The sequence below is a fragment of the Sinohyriopsis cumingii genome, chromosome 11 (assembly GCF_028554795.1).
Source record: "Sinohyriopsis cumingii isolate HCF-2022 chromosome 11, ASM2855479v2, whole genome shotgun sequence".
Taxonomy (NCBI): Eukaryota; Metazoa; Mollusca; class Bivalvia; order Unionida; family Unionidae; genus Sinohyriopsis; species Sinohyriopsis cumingii.
Window position 1 is genome coordinate 94,195,621 of NC_142971.1, and position 16,521 is coordinate 94,212,141.

The window sequence follows — 16,521 nt, forward strand, 5'->3', positions numbered from 1 at the left end:
AACGCAGTCTAGCGATGTAATACGGTACTTAACCCTAAGTGTTAATTTTAATCGTTACGTGCCTCGCTGACCAAGGCTAATGTGCTACTTTCCGTCTCCAGAAATTCACACTGTTACACCTGCTATTACATAAGTTAGTTCATCTACAGAAGCTGCTTTGTAAATACGTTTCGAAATGATTGCCGCAAGTCCGCTAGACTAAGCAAACGGCTTGTTGACCAAGCTATTCTGCTGTACATGGAATCGGGTCACAATTAATACTTCCAGTTCAGTACCCACGAATGTAGTTCTAGTCTATTTTTAGAACATTTTTCCCTCTCTCATTTTGGTGGTGATAGAAGAGTTTTATTTATGCTTTCTTGGTAGGGATTTAAAGGTAATTGTTTATTCTTGAGAATATGAGCTCAGGGTGTTGTTGTCTGTGTGTATTTCGGCGACAGTGCACAATGAGTAATAAGACCTTGGTGATGATGCGGATGTGAAATCTGTGTTCCGTTTACATGTTGCTCTGTTGACAGTCCAGCATCTCAAAAAAGAGCAGGTCAACCTTTGACGAGAACTTCACCGTGAAGTCATCTTTGAAGGTATTTTAGATTAACATATGATTTGTATTGATTGTCACACAGTGGAAAGGTCAGTACTGAGAAACAAATGTAGAGAACATATAGTAAAATTAATTGTGCTCTATGTCCACATGTAACACTAGCGACAATAGGTTACTGAGTACATCGTTATGCAAATGGCTCATTCATTAGCGTGTTACATAGGATGGCAATCGGAACGTCTTCGGGTTTTTTGGTCGGATGCTAGGAAAAGATTTCGTAGGTACATATTTGCTATTTTGAGGTACCTTTCAGCCCATACTAACATAATTTGATTGACATCACAATAGCCCCCAGTCGGAACATCCTTGTCTCTTTCAGGTATGATTCAAATAACTTCGACTCTCTGAAAGTGACTCATGTGTAATCCCAGTGATACTTCCCAAATTGGTCATTTTTTAGAGGATGAAGATGTGAGAAGAACAGATCCATATAAAATAATAATATCATCACAGGTGTGGGCTTGATTTATCGGTCTAACTTTCTTACATACCCACGTTGATCTGACCGACATCCCAAACCCACGCGGACATAGGTGAGATGTGTAAAAGTTGAGCGCCTTAGACCAACACAGCGGCGTATGGGGGTGAGCAAATTCCGATAAAATATTAAACACTATTTGTTGTTGTTGGTGGGGGGGGGAGACCCAGAAATAACTTTGCGGGGATGGGTTGGACTATAATTTTCTGCTACGCCACTGATGTTACACATCCGGGCAATAGTCAGAAAAACACCTACATATGCAGAGTAGTAAATGAGGCCTTAAGGTTAACTTCATACAAGATATTTGGGGACATGCCCAAGCCTGGCGGTACAAAAAGAGGTGTCATTTTCTTCAACGCAGTCTTTGATTGGGTCATTATCTCAGATTAATAGGTCCATAATTGATCGTCTCGTGGTTTATCACATTTAATTTGTGATCTAATTAAACCGAATAGGCAGATTTGTGAATGGCACATCTGCCTTGACATAGATTTGTTGGCACACACAATAGCAATCTAAGGTACACGCACATTAGCATTATATGATCAATCAAGTTTATAGAGTGATGCTGTCTCCAGTTAGTAAATTGACAAGAGATGTGGATATTACGTGATTTTTTGGTAAAGAAAATTGCCTTTGTACATGAATGGGTACATTATCTGGACACACCCATAAGTTGTATTATGCCACATTCGCAGCCCAGATACACCTCTACGCACTCCAAAAAATAAATTTTTATTTTTTCTTGAAGACAGTATAGTGAAGACAAAATTGAAAAGAGTTTTGCTCGACACTTCGAATGTAAAATTAAGATAAATTACATACATACGTTTGATAAAATGAAGTTTTCTCTAAATGTGCAGTACAGAATGTACTTAGACTCTACGTAGACTCGAAGATACGGAGGAGGGTCCGATGCACTCTCCTGCATATCATAAGAGATGACTAATTTGGGCAGGAGACGTTGTGGTCAAATGGATAGCATGCCTAATTTCCTACCGAAATAGTGCGGGTTAGAATCCTACCATTGGATCAATGTGAGCTGGCTACCATGGCGTACTCTATGGCAAGGCACATTATTCTAGTTGCCTGAAAAATAAATAACTTACGTATGTTGCTGTGCTGAGAAAACACAAAACCAAACCAATCTTTTCTCACATCTAATAATTCACTTTTATTGTATCATCATTTCCATCGTGAAATGAACAGTAAGTGTACGCCACTTTCTTCTGTGGTATTTTGGGGTTTGAAAAGACATCAAAGTAAAAACCAGCTTTATATTTCCACTTAATTATTACCTAACATCGCTTTCAATAACAAAGTCTAATTATCGCTTTTGTCCAGACTGGATTACGCCCGAGTTGTAATTAAAAGTAAATTGCTTGACACAAAATCATGCAAATTGACGAGATTGTTTAGAAATTTTAACAGAGACCTGGATTAGGTATGGAATTTCACGTAATGTCTGCACTTCAAATTTGATTTGAAGCTGTGTCTCTTTGAATTATTAACCTCCGATGTTTCCGTTATTGGAGTGCACTTGAGGTCACCAAATTGGAATTCCTGTTTGTGAGCACCAGTTATACAAGTAATCATAATATTTTGAAACCCAGATCAAAACCAAAACCTTTATAAATATCAAAACGCCATATAATAACAGGATGAAATGCGCAGCCCCAGCAATCATGTGACAAGTGTTCAAAGCAGCGAATAAGGACCCATGTTCACGACTGAAATAGATGATCTCATTAGAGGCACTTGGAATTAGCCACAGTGTCTGCTTGTCCCTGTGAACTTACATAGAGATGGAAAGACGAAACTTGATCTGAAGCAACTGCGCCCAAGTCGGCCGGCTATCTTCCAGTGCTGTCGTAAATAACATACTCCAGCGGCAGATAGCGACTTTCCTATTGTTCTGGAATGTGGCTATGACACCGCCAGGAGTTGAACTTGTTCGTAGATAGACGTCATACATACTTCATGGATATTTTTTCATGTTTATCTCTACTTCTTTGAATATTGGATTACTATTTGAATTTTGTCACTTGTCGAAAAAGGAACTGTAAATCTTAACCTTTGCGGACATATGTAAACTTGTTAAGGTCCCTTCTTTGGGTGGAATTTTAAAACCATTTGTGAATTCAGAATGAGAACAATTGTGGATGCGCACTTCTTAGTCTGGATTTTTCTTGGTAAGTATAACTAGAGTTGAACAATTCATGAAATATACAAAAATATAGTTTATATCTTTGAAAACACAAACATATAACAATATTCAGTTTACACATAACAAATGTGAAAGGAGACATGAAGTGTTTGTAATACGATTTCTGCATAAATTTTTTTTTTCAATTTGTGATTGTGTGTGCGTGCTTTTCATGTCGAATTATTAGTATATTAGAGAACAAGATAACAGTTTCTATACTGAAGAGGTATTTGATTTAATGTCTTTGATACGAACTATAGAAAAAAATGCAACTTTCCAGAGAAAGGTGTTAGAAAATGTAATAATAATGAAAATTTCTTTCCAGGCATTATTCTGCTATCGAATATTTCATCATGTTGATGATGATGACAATGAGAACAACTTTCAGCGAATTATTCTGTTTTTCACTTTACAATAAATCATTGTGTGATTTAAGGACTTAATGGACTTGCAACCAAAAAAATAGAACAGTTACAGTTTTTAACTATGACACGAACAGGCAAGGCAGAGATCCAGTATTACTGGCAGTAAATGAACTTTAATTTTAGTGGGGTATACATCATCGACTTCTGCGTTAATTATGTTAATCAACCTACGTAACAATTTTTGTCGACGTTATTATATCATATAATAATACTTTACGACGTCATTAACATACAGACGTGCTGCCCAATGCATACCAATGCACTTAGCCGCATTTCATTACATCGTGTATCGGTTTTAAGAACAAAGTCCGGGGTGGGTTGAGATTTGTTTTGACCTAGCAAATCAGATATCAGTTATTAGCATTCTGGAATTTATATATTCCTTTATTATTCTTTGTTTGCATATTCAAATTTGTATCATATAGTTGATAAGAGTTAAACTTAGACTCCCCTTTGTATCTGACATGCTACGAGCTTGTTAATATTAAGTCACGAAGAATATGGAAAAGTTCTGTCCCGTTGATTTTTGTTGAAGTCGATTGAGGAGTATATGCTGATGGAGTTATGTCATGGTGGATATTGTAAGTACGATAATCATAGGTCAGGGATTGCCATTAACAAAACTTTACCTGCCGAGAAAATAGTTTCCTTCCTGGCAGTATCATAAGTACCGACATATATTACAATTTTTAAAACCATAAAATGTAAAATTCAAATTTGTCTGGTTGCTTATTATTATGGAGATACAAAATAGATAGATAGATAGATATCGGATTCATTATGGCTTCACGTGAGTTTATTTGCCATATATACTGAGCAAGAATCTTTGCTTATGTTTTTAGCTATCAAACATTTTTTATATACATGACAAAATGAACCCAAATTACGTTTGTATTACATAATGTATTCATTACATTTTATGATTATAAAGTCACTTATTGTAGCCGACCAACAATTAAAGTCCCAGATGACACCGGGTCTTATCACCCCATCTTCCACTCTAGGAATAACAGTGTCTTACCTTAGACATCACCCCATCCTCCACTCTAGGAATAACACCGTGCCTTAAAACCCCATCCTCCACTCTATGAGTAACACCATGTCTTATCACTCCATCCTCCACACTAGGAATAACATCGTGTCTTACCGTATACGTCATCCCATCCCTCACTCTTGGAGTAGCACAGTGTCTTAACCCCCATCCTCCACTTGGAATAACACCGTCGTACCGAAGACATCACCCCATCATCCACTCTATGAATAACACCGTCTTCCCGTAGACATAACCCCATCCCCAACTCTAGGAGTAACACGGTGTCTTATCACCCCATCATCCACTATTTGAATAACACCGTGTCTTACAGTAGACTTCACCCTATCCTCCACACTAGGTGTAACACCGTGTATGATCACCCCATCCTCCACTCTAGGAATAACACCGTGTCTTACATTAGACATCACCCCATCCTCCACTCTAGGAGTGGCACCGTCTTACCGTAGACATCACCCCATCCTCCACTCTAGGAATAACACAGTGTCTTACAGTAGACATCATCCTATCTCCCACTCTATGAGTAACACCGTGTCTTACATTAGACATCACCCCATCCTCCACTCTGTGAAAAACACCGTATCTTACATTAGACATCACCCCATCCTCCACTCTAGGAGTGGCACCGTCTTACCGTAGACATCACCCCATCCTCCACTCTAGGAATAACACAGTGTCTTACAGTAGACATCACCCTATATCCCACTCTATGAGAAACACCGTGTCTTATCACCCCATCCACGACTCTAGGAATAACACCGTGTCTGATCACCCTATCCTCTACTCTAGGGATACCACCGTTTCTTACCCTAGACATCACCCTATCCCACACTCTAGAAGTAACACCGTGTCTTATCGTAGACATCACCCCATTCCCCACTCTAGAGTTACACAGTGTCCGACCGTAAATATATCCTATCCCTCACTCCAGGAGGATGTCAATGTCTTACCGCAGACATCACTCCATACCACACTCTTGGGGCAATTCCGTGTCTTACCGTAGGCATCACCCCAATCCCCCGCCCACTCTAGGAGTAACTCTGTCCTACCGTAAACACCATCCCCAGCTGAAATGCACTAATAATGTATTGGATTTTCGAACATATTCCATTCAAGTTATATTTTGATTGTGTTATATCTATATTAACACGTTGTTGTTGTTTTTTTATACCTGGACACGACTATAAATTACAATTTATCCGATATAAATACATTCCTTATATAATAGTTTCGACCAATTGTGACACTATGGTGTCTAGTGGGATTGAGAAGAAAAAAATGTGTTCCTGCAAATCTATCCACCACTTATAAGGTGGGTTAAGTAAATATGCATGCATTTAGTCTCCTTACTTAAATTTCCTAACATTGTTGTTTTATCAAGAAACACATCTACAAGAAACGCTGACTGGTTATGTATCTTTAGGCAGTACAAATTAAACCTTACCCACCTGACTGACAACAGTGACCTCCAAAGAGCAATTATGATACAGAATTCTATCTTCACATTTAGATGAAGCACAGTCATAAGATGACCCTGAAATCATATAATAATTTCAATCCTGCGATGAGAAAATACTCGAAGCTTATTGATGAAATATTCTGAAAGCTCTCTCTCTCTCACACACACACACACACACACACACACACACTTATTTTCTACTATAAGATGATGTGATCAACCCTGTTATATGTACACCCCTGAACGTGACTAGAGGCAGAGGTACAACAAAAATTAAAATGTTCGTGCATCCTAACGTCTGTCACACCATTTTGTGAACGCAACTAGCCGGTGTATTTTGGGGGGTTGGGGGTTATTGATTGCCATCATTATTTTTTTTTTAATTCTACGGTCATCAGCTGAAAATGCGCATATCTACAAATCACTTTGTTCCCGCTGTCGTTTTAAGTTATGACTCTTATGACTTGTAACTGAAGTAGTGTATGACAATGTTTTGAACGCAACTGGTCACAAATATCTCCGCGGATTAATACTATGAAAATTAATGCATATTGTAGGCATTATAGGACGATGTACAGGTGTGAACAAACCACTTTGCTTCTGGAATGTATATTAGAGTAATTGCCCATTTTGACACGCATCTTCTGAATGCATTGAGTTTTGCAGTTTCCATTGAATCGCCATAACAATTTAGACATAATATGGGCATCATCTGAAGATGCGCACTTCAACAGATCACTCTCCTACCCAGTTTTATTTTAGAGTTTTTGCCCGTTTTAATTAGTAGTATATGACAATTTGGTGAACGAAGTTTGTCTCACATTTACGACGGGCCGTGTGAAACTTTGTACACCACAATTGACGATGCGCATACTGACAAATCACTCTGTTCTCACACGTTTAGTGCGACATGCTGCATTTTATTTTTGGTCCAGCAGCTGAATGCAGTGCAAAACAGAATTTCGAACGCAACGTTCATTGCACTTTTGACATGAATACCAAAGAAACGTGGTACATATTAGGCCTACGGTCATATCTACCAATCTTCCAAATGACAGAGCTTTGTGCTCCCCAACACAAACGTATTAGGAGTTACGTGGCTGCAGTATATGACGGAATTTTGTGAAAATAAGCACCCTCTCGTTTCTGATTACTGCTAACTTTAGTACATATTATGGTCATCATCAAAAGATATTTACGTTGTCCAGTTATTGTCCTTAACTGTTTTCGGACGAGTTATGCATTTATTTGATTACAACGTCGTCTTCAGCATTGGAGTATGGATGGGAAGCGGTGGTATAAATTACAATTCCTCTAGTTTGAGTGGGTGTGTTTTGAGAGTACTATTATCAAATTTACGTTGTTGATACTTAAAATTGTTGTAAGTTTGCTCATTTTAACGAGAATATTGTCCATCCTCTTCCAAAATGCCTTCCTTATAATCGGTGCAAGCAATAACAATGTGGCTAATAAAGGAACTAGTGTCGTAATATCAGCCCCGCCCTTCTCACGTGAAGTGGGTGTGTCATGTTACCCCATCAGATTTCTAACGACCAGGAAATATTAAAGACACTCACTTAATGAATCAGCTTCAGTAATGCTAGACATCTCCTACGACAGGGTTTTAATGCCCAAGTCGGCCTAATGAATTTACTTTGTTATGATTTACTGCCCATTTGTATGAATCAAGGGCAACAAACGTTAATTGTCATTAACTTTCAACTGGTGATAAGGGTTTTAATATTAGATGAAGTCATGTACATTCTTCTCTAACCAATCCCTCCCACTCCCCATTTAATGAACAAGCGATTAATATTCAGAATAGAAACTTGTGTATAAAACTTGTGCATAAACTCGTTTAAGATCATTATAAATCTAAAAATGCCGACTTGTTTGTAATAATCGAAGACTGGTTGACAAAAATTGTTAATTTTTTATTTTATTTATCCCAATACCATAGATATCCTCTTGTACACAAGAGTGTATCTATGAATGTATACCTAGATTGTTGAGATTAAAATACACGGATGGATTACTTCCATATGTGCAGAGACATGTATGTCATATATGCCTTTATATGTGGTTTGAACCGGCACAGATATCATAGATGCATATGCATGCAGGAGGTAGACAACAATCTCATACAGTAGTGACCTATGTAAAACATCAGGATGTACGCAACTTAGTTATAGCAATCAAACATTGTAGACCAATACTTGCGCAGATATACCTTGGTCTATGTTGTTTGCATTTGGGTGAAGAGTTTATATAGAGACAAAAACGATGCACGCGTCTGTCTCAAGCCATTCCCTACTGAAAAGACCCCAGATTGGAAAGTAACAAATCCACTGATAAACAATGCCCTATAAGTGGAAAGGTAACCTCGCTATCAAGTTGCACAGAACATTGATGCGTTTTGGATTCTTGTATGGATACTATGTTAAACGGACTATTTGCCCACTCCAACGCAAACTGGTCAGATCAACAACTGTACATTTCCTAGAGCGTGCAACATGAGGCCTGCTGAAAATCTGCAGTTTGGTCCATGTGCGAGTTGTGTCTACAATTAGATATATCACGTGACTACGGCGATAAGCGGGTTAATGCCCCTATCTCTAATTTAATAAAAAAATTTTTTACATGATGTCATTTAATGCTAGATCGTAATGACAGAGTCTTCCGAATGTCTGTTTTAAAGTCATATAAGGACACTATTACGCGGTTTCGTCAGAAAATATCAATAATTTCGTCAAGTGATGAACAGAATCTGACATTGTGTTCATTCCAAACCAAATTTATAAAACTCGTCGAATAATAAAAAGTTTTTGCTGGCGATGGCTGGAAAAAAAAAGTTATTCGGCTCATCTCATGAACTGAACATGTATGTAGGATCAGTCTCTCTCTCTCTCTCTCTCTCTCTCTCTCTCTCTCTCTATATATATATATATATATATGCTACACACGAGTGCATACAACACCGATTGAGAAACTTCATTTTTTGGTGATGTTTGCTTAGTCGTGAGGGAATATGTGCTCGTGTGTGCAGGCAAGGCGATGGGAGCCGTATAACCGCGGACCTAGGTTGGAAACTCCGTAGAGTACGGATTAAAAATTCTCTAACCTGTATGATAGTATTATTTGTATTAAAATATTAATTCTGCCTACTATTATCAATCATTCTTATTTTTAATCCAGGGATAGTACTTTCCGTTCTGTCTGGTTTATATTTATAATTCTCTATAATTACTTATTTATACCGTAATTTGTTTCATAGGAATCCGGAATGACTGTGTATATACCTGAGAATTAATTACTAGGTCGTCATGCGAGTGTGTCTGCTACACACGAGTGCATATAACACCGAGGGGCCCCGAGTGGCCGAGTGGTCTTAAGCGCTCTCCGTTACGGATCACTGCCATCTCACCTCTGTCTGCGTAGGTTCGAGTCTCAGATTCGGCTAATGTGGGTATGTGAGAAAGCTTGCCAGTAGCTTCTCGAGGGTCGGTGGTTCTTTCCGGGGATTTCCTGGGTTCTTCCTCCACCATTAATACTGGCCGCCATGTATAGCCTATCTTGTGCTGAAAAATGGCGTTAAACCCTACAACAACAACATATAACACCGACTGAGTAATATCATATTTTGTTGATGTGTGCTTAATAGTGAGGTAATATGGGCGCGTGTGTGCAGGCAAGGCGATGGGTGCCGTTTAACCGCGGACCTGGGTTCGAATCTCCGTAGAGTACGAATTAAATATTCTCCAACCTGTTTGTATTCAAATATTAATTATGTCTACTATTATCAAGCATTCCTCTATATAATACAGGGATCGCACTTTCCGTTATGTCTGGTGTATATTTATAATTCTCTGTCTCTCTGTCTGTCTCTCTGTCTCTGTGCTGATATATAAAGGTGCAAAGATAAATAAATTTCAAAGTAGATATCAGACTGTACATTACCGTAAGGTTCAGCGTGTGTGATTTGGATTTGTAACATAGCTTTAACAATTTTTCAGTCAGGTCGCTGCGATGTCTACAGTGTGACAGTTTATAGTGATATCTAGCACTGGGGCATCATGCCGCAGACATGTAGCATCATGTCCCACCCAGTGACATTATTCTGATACCAGGCCGACTAGACCTAACACTAACCTCTTAATGCTCATATCTAGTTATATTTATGTCTGGCAGAAATAGCAGAGGTTGTCCAACTGGGTAATGCCATTTGTGACTTCTGCATTCGACAGAGACAAGAACAGAAAAATTTCGATTGTCTGACGAAGATAAGTGTTGTGCAGCACTCGTCCGAGTCGTAGTTGCGACTAAGTCGAATGCGATACAGCACGCCACCATAATCTACCGAATGCAATTGTACCTTAGTGCTTCATTCGAATGTGCAGTTCGCAAATTGGTTTGTGTCTTGTGGTCTAATCCTCTTCTTATGAAATTAATCTTGAAATAATGGCTACATTTTTGGGGTAAGGTAAAAAAAAAAAATAATATTGCAATAAATGTTATTTTTGTGAAATGCGTTTCTACAAGGTACCAAAAACATCATACTAGAAAAAGAAGAAAAAATATACGGTGGAAGTATTAAAAATGAACCTTATAATGTCATGTACTTTTGTAAGTATATACATATCAGTCAGTAGCAAAAATCTTTAAAAGTGGTCACTGATGCATCGTTTTCAAGCTACGTTTAACTTTACAGCTTGGGCCCCGAGTGGCCAAGTGGTCTAAAGCGCTCACCGTTACGGATCACTGCCATCTCTGATCTGTCTGCGTGGGTTCCAGTCTCGAGCTCGACCAATGTGGGTACGTGAGAAAGCTTGCCAGTAGCTTCTCGTGGGTCGGTGGTACTTTCTAAGGTTTTCCCGGGTTTTTCGTCTATCATTTATACTGACCGCTATGTATTGCCTATCTTGTGCTAAAAATGGCGTTAAACCTTATAACAACAACAACAACAACATTACATTTTTCGTCTGTCATTTATACTGACCGTTATGTATTGCCTATCTTGTGCTAAAATGGCTTTAAACCATATAACAAGAACAATAACAACAACAACAACAACAACAACAACAACATTACAGCTTCCTTGGATGTAAGTATAGTGTTCTAATAACTAGTGTTAACATTGCAACTTCATTGTGTTACGACTCTATGGTCTTAAACTAAGTAATAGAAAACAGCAAACACCAGCAAATTCTGTAAAATTCAACAAATAATTCATTTGCCTATAACACAAAAATAAAAATTTACAATTTATTTATAGTAATTCGATTTCAATCCTAAAATACTAGTAGTCTAAACAATGTTTTATCAACGGTCTTAATGAATAAGGTTCCTGTTAAATTCCAGTGGTGGTCGAAATGCAATCCAACGCTGAAGGTATTGATATGCATGTAGTGGCTTGCGACGTGTTGATGTGACAACAGTCTTTTGATGAATCACACTATTATAATCCACGGTACCTGATGTTTTAATTAACTATAATTCTTAGTTAATGTCATTATCCAAGAATGTATTTGAGCACTTTGTAATTCCAGAGAATAATAATTTCAATAAATAATTCAGACCCCAAATGAAATACTGAACACAACAATAAAACTGATTTCTATTTCAGACGATATCATAGGAATAAATATTTTTTTTGACTAAACAAATTTATAATTTGTTTACTTGAGATAGGTCACAATTGGTAATTTGTAAACAGAAATAACAAAACAACTATTACTTAATAGAAATCTAGAACAAATTGTTACTACATTTATAATATTGAATGTGGAAAACATCAGGTTGGCTAGGTATTTTTTATTGAGGAATTCCAATAACCATGACCCATACCTAAATAAATACGTTTACTATTGCTGATAATTTTCATAATATTTAACCCAATTTCATAGAGAAAATAATTCCGAGTGGCCGAATGGTCTAAAGCGTTCTCTGATACGGATCACTGCCATCTCATCTCTATCTGCGTGGGTTCTTTTTTTTTGGGGGGGGGGGCACCAGACGGATGCCCCCCCCATTTCCAAAAAATAAAGTACTTTATGTTTGTGTGTTTCCCCCTCAGATGTGTTGTATGTTTTATTTAAAAACAAAATTTTATATCAAAAATTTAGTTTTTAGAACTTTTGATGGGGTATGTATGTTTCCTTAGTGTTATCTAAAGGGTTGTTCCACCGAGCATGGTTTCCCTCACCTTGCTCGAATTTCCTTCCCTTGAAATTTTTGTGACCTTTGCTAAAGGTCGCCTAGGTCTCAATGTTTGCTATATGTAGTGGTGCTATATTGTGTGTATGCTATATTTTCTGTATGTTTGAGACAGCAAGTATAGATCATAAATCGTTCCCAGTTGTATTTCTTCCTAATTTGAATTTAAGATCCGTTATGATATGTTATATTTTATCTTTTAATTTGTTTTATGGTTTTCGAATTTTGACGATGGGACGGTGTACTATTTAGATTTTGTTTTTTAAAAAAAATGCCTATTGTATTATTCGAGTGATAATATGTGTCGTTCCTCGTAATATATTTTAAGGATGCTGATAGGCAGGTTACGCTCGATCCAAGGTCCACACTTCTTTATTCTCTATGTGTTTCTCCTGGGTCGAGTTAGGCCTCCTTTATTTAGTTTATCTGATTACTCTTTATTGAAAGATCCAAAATTGTTTATGAGACCACATTTTTGTGTAGTGGCCAAACATAAAGTCCGGGAGCTGTATGGTTTTTAAAATATAGAAGTTAGTAGGGTTTTAAACTAAGTGTTATCTGCGTTGGTTCGAGTCTCGGATTCGGCCAATGTAGGTATGTGAGAAAGCTTGCCATAGCTTCTCGTGGGTCGGTGGTTCTTTCCGGTGTGTTCCCGGGTTCTTCCTCCACCATTAATACTGGCCGCCATGTATAGCCTATCGTGTGCTGACAAATGGCGTTAAACCCCACAACAACAACAACAGAAAAGTTATGCACTCTTTTATATTATAGATTCATGTGGTAGGGGTGGGATGCTAGACATGTGGTAGGGGTGGGATGCTAGACGGGCGTGGATATATTTACGTGAGCAAATTGCTAACAATTCGTTAAATCCTTGTTTTTATTTTCCTTGCTGTTTTAACACGTAAAATAAAAAATACCATTGATTCAATTTCTGTTTGAGGTGCTGAAAGTATGCTCAAGGATAATCCTTGAAGACTCGTTGCTGGCTAATACATTGGAGTGTGATCCCATTAACTTTACATTCCTTATAGATTGACTCACTGCACAATAGTTATTACATATGTATCCACCCACGAGATTAGCATGATGCACATCATTTTAAAACAACGTAACCTTTAGCCTGCAAATGGATCTCCACTCTGCCCAACGAGAAATAAAGCACATAAGAAAACAATCATTATATATACACATTGCTGGTATCCTAGTATTACAATTGGTTGCGATGCAGGTAACGGTGCTACCACTAGGTCCTACGTTACAGAGTCGTCGAGAAATCCGGGATTGGCTTCCGTTTAGAGGACACAGCGTTTTATCTCTATTTCTTTACTAAGTTTTGGCACAACTAAAATTAATTAACCGCATTTCGATTTTCATTATATGCTTGTGATTCACCACCGTCTTGGCGTTGTCATGTAGAAGTATAAATTTATATTTGACACTTTCGGAAGTTTACGACACGTTAATGCAACCTTACCATATCACATTCCCCGTGGAGGTGTGTCGGGTCCCTGGTCTCTTTCCAGAAAACATGCAGCCCGTGATTCATTGCGGTTCTCATAAAGTTAAAATCTGAATCACATAGAATAATCACACAAACTAACGTATTCAAAGAAATAACATGACTGCTCTTTTCGAAATCACGAGTCAATGAAAAGAGACACATGTGGTCAAAAATTACTGTTTGTATCGAAAAGTTTGAAATTACAAGACTATCAGACTTTTTCACTGTCCAATGCTGGTTTGTACAAAAGATGAAGATTTAGATCAATCTGGCGGCATTTACTTTTTTAACCAGCCTCTGCTTCTGGCGTCAATCCGAATTGTCTATGCTACGCTCACCAACTAGACCAGATTCATTCACATCCTTGACCCTGCCGATTTCGGGTGAATCTAATTAAGTTGGTCTATTTGAACAATCCAATTTTAGCAACTAAAATCATGGTTTCTAGTCAAAACCAAGTTCTCTTATAATCCAGACGATAATCTGTTTCCTGTGGACAAAACTAGATTCTATATAGTCCTGCTAATTTCCTGAATGTCACCTAACGAACGCTTGATGAAATCCACGTGGAATCATGAACTATAGAGTTTACCTGTTTCATGGAGAAGTAACGTACGTGTGTGTGTGTGTGTGTGTGTGTGTGTGTGTGCATGTATGTGAATGGGGGTGGAGGGTGGGGTGACCACTACTTATCCTTCTTTAAAAATGAGACTCTATTTTATACGTCATATATATGCAGCAAATAATAGATATTCAGAGATATCAGAATATACGCATATTTGGCTGGATACACTTTAGCATTGATCGGTAAAAGATATTAAAGTCTGGTCGTTCAATTTGTTTTCCATTTAAAAAGCATTGGTCATTGCATCATAGGAATTTAGGAAAACATTTATTTGCTAAGAAAAAAGTTTCTTAAAAATATAAATTACCAGCTGATTCATCATAGTAAAATTCAGAAAAAGCTTGATTTTAGGTCAAACTGTTCTGATCTTGAGATTTTGTTCTTAAGAAGTCACTTTTAAAATGCCAAGAAGAGAAATTTTCTTTGCTGTAATTGCACGAATTGTTTATAAAAACTGCCAAGAGTTTTATACCAGATAACTAAAGAAACCAGATCAAGCATAAATATTACCTTTTCTGTTAATACTCAAGACCTCTTTGACCAAGGTTTAAAAACGAGTATTCGGCAGATGTCTATTTATATTATTTAAATCGCAAAGCGTTTGCGTTTCTAATATAACATAAAATAAAGGTACTTACGAAACATCTCCATACAGTACATTCAGTCGCCAACTATATATATATATATATATATATATATATATATATATATATATATATATATATATATATATATGTGTGTGTGTGTGTGTGTGTGTGTGTGTGTCCGAGTGGTCTAAAGCGCTCACCGCTCCGGATCAATGCCGTCTCACCTCTGTCTGCGTGGGTTCGAGTCCAATGCTCGGCTAGCGTGGGTACGTGGGAAAGCCTGCCATTAGCTTCTCGTGGGTCGGTGGTTCTTCCCTGGGTTTTCCAGGGTTCTTCCTCCACCAGTTATACTGGCCATCTTGTGCTGGAAAATGGCGTTAAACCCTACAACAACAACAATGTGTGTGTGTGTGTGAAAAGATTAATATGAAAATTATTAGTCCTGAACCAAACGTACAAACGATGTACGGATTTACGAATAACTTACTATTTAAATAATATTCTGGATGTTAAACTGTAAGTATATATTCTCATTAAACAATCTTTCTCATTAAACAATCTGTTAACATTAGTACAGTTAAACTGTTTATCTCTTTAAAATTTCTACATGTATGTGTTTATTCCTCTGACAGTGCAAAAATATCACTTCCCTTAGCTATATTGCGTCAATGCATGTATGCTGGGGATAACAAGTATCGTGTTAGTCGGAAAGGTTGAAAGTTTCGGCATAAAGAAATCAGGGTACATGTCCTCATGATGGAAGAATTATTATAAATAACTTTTCCAAGAGAATGGAGTTTTCCAATGCATAGGTGATGTAGTAGGACATTATGAAACTGATCCCTTCTACATGTTTTCAATTTAAATGGCATTATGGTAAACAATATACATGACCAAATACAAATCCTTTCAATTTTGTTTACTTTCTATCAAAAGTACGGACAGTAGGTAGAATTAATTAATTTGCACAAAGCCACATACCCTGCAGTAATTATGTTGTTGTTGTTGTTGTAGGGTTTAACGCCATTTCTCAGCACACGATAGGCTATACATGGCGGCCAGTATTAATATTAATGGTGGAGGAAGAACCTCCAGTAATTATGAATGAGTTATATATGTTCAACAAATAATTTTTAATTTTTAATTTTGCTTACTTGTGATTTTCAGGTTATTCCATTTTTGCGCAGAGTACTAGACTTGATAGTGATGAAGGTAAGAGAAGATTAATTTAGATAAATTGTATTTGAAATTACACACGTGTGTATTGGTTGTAATTACATATTTGATTCTGTTTTGTGTTATGTATGAAAGGAATATAACACATTTATGCCTAGGATTTTACGATTCTTTAGCCAGTCTGTGCTAG

At 37.4% G+C, this 16,521-nt stretch overlaps 1 protein-coding gene across 5 annotated transcripts in view; it reads left to right on the forward strand.

The window, feature by feature from the left end:
• Positions 1-2,787: 2,787 nt before the first annotated feature.
• LOC149789028 (uncharacterized) overlaps positions 2,788-16,521 on the forward strand; it is a 46,392-nt gene continuing 32,658 nt past the window's right edge. For all 5 annotated transcript variants that reach the window (XR_016424288.1, XM_089975196.1, XM_089975197.1 and 2 more), the window contains exons 1-2: positions 2,788-3,277; positions 16,323-16,367. Coding sequence is in view for 4 of the 5 variants with exons in the window: in XM_089975196.1 (XP_089831322.1) it covers positions 3,232-3,277; positions 16,323-16,367 (91 nt within the window). In the remaining variant the exon portion in view is untranslated. The remainder of the gene's footprint in view (positions 3,278-16,322; positions 16,368-16,521) is intronic.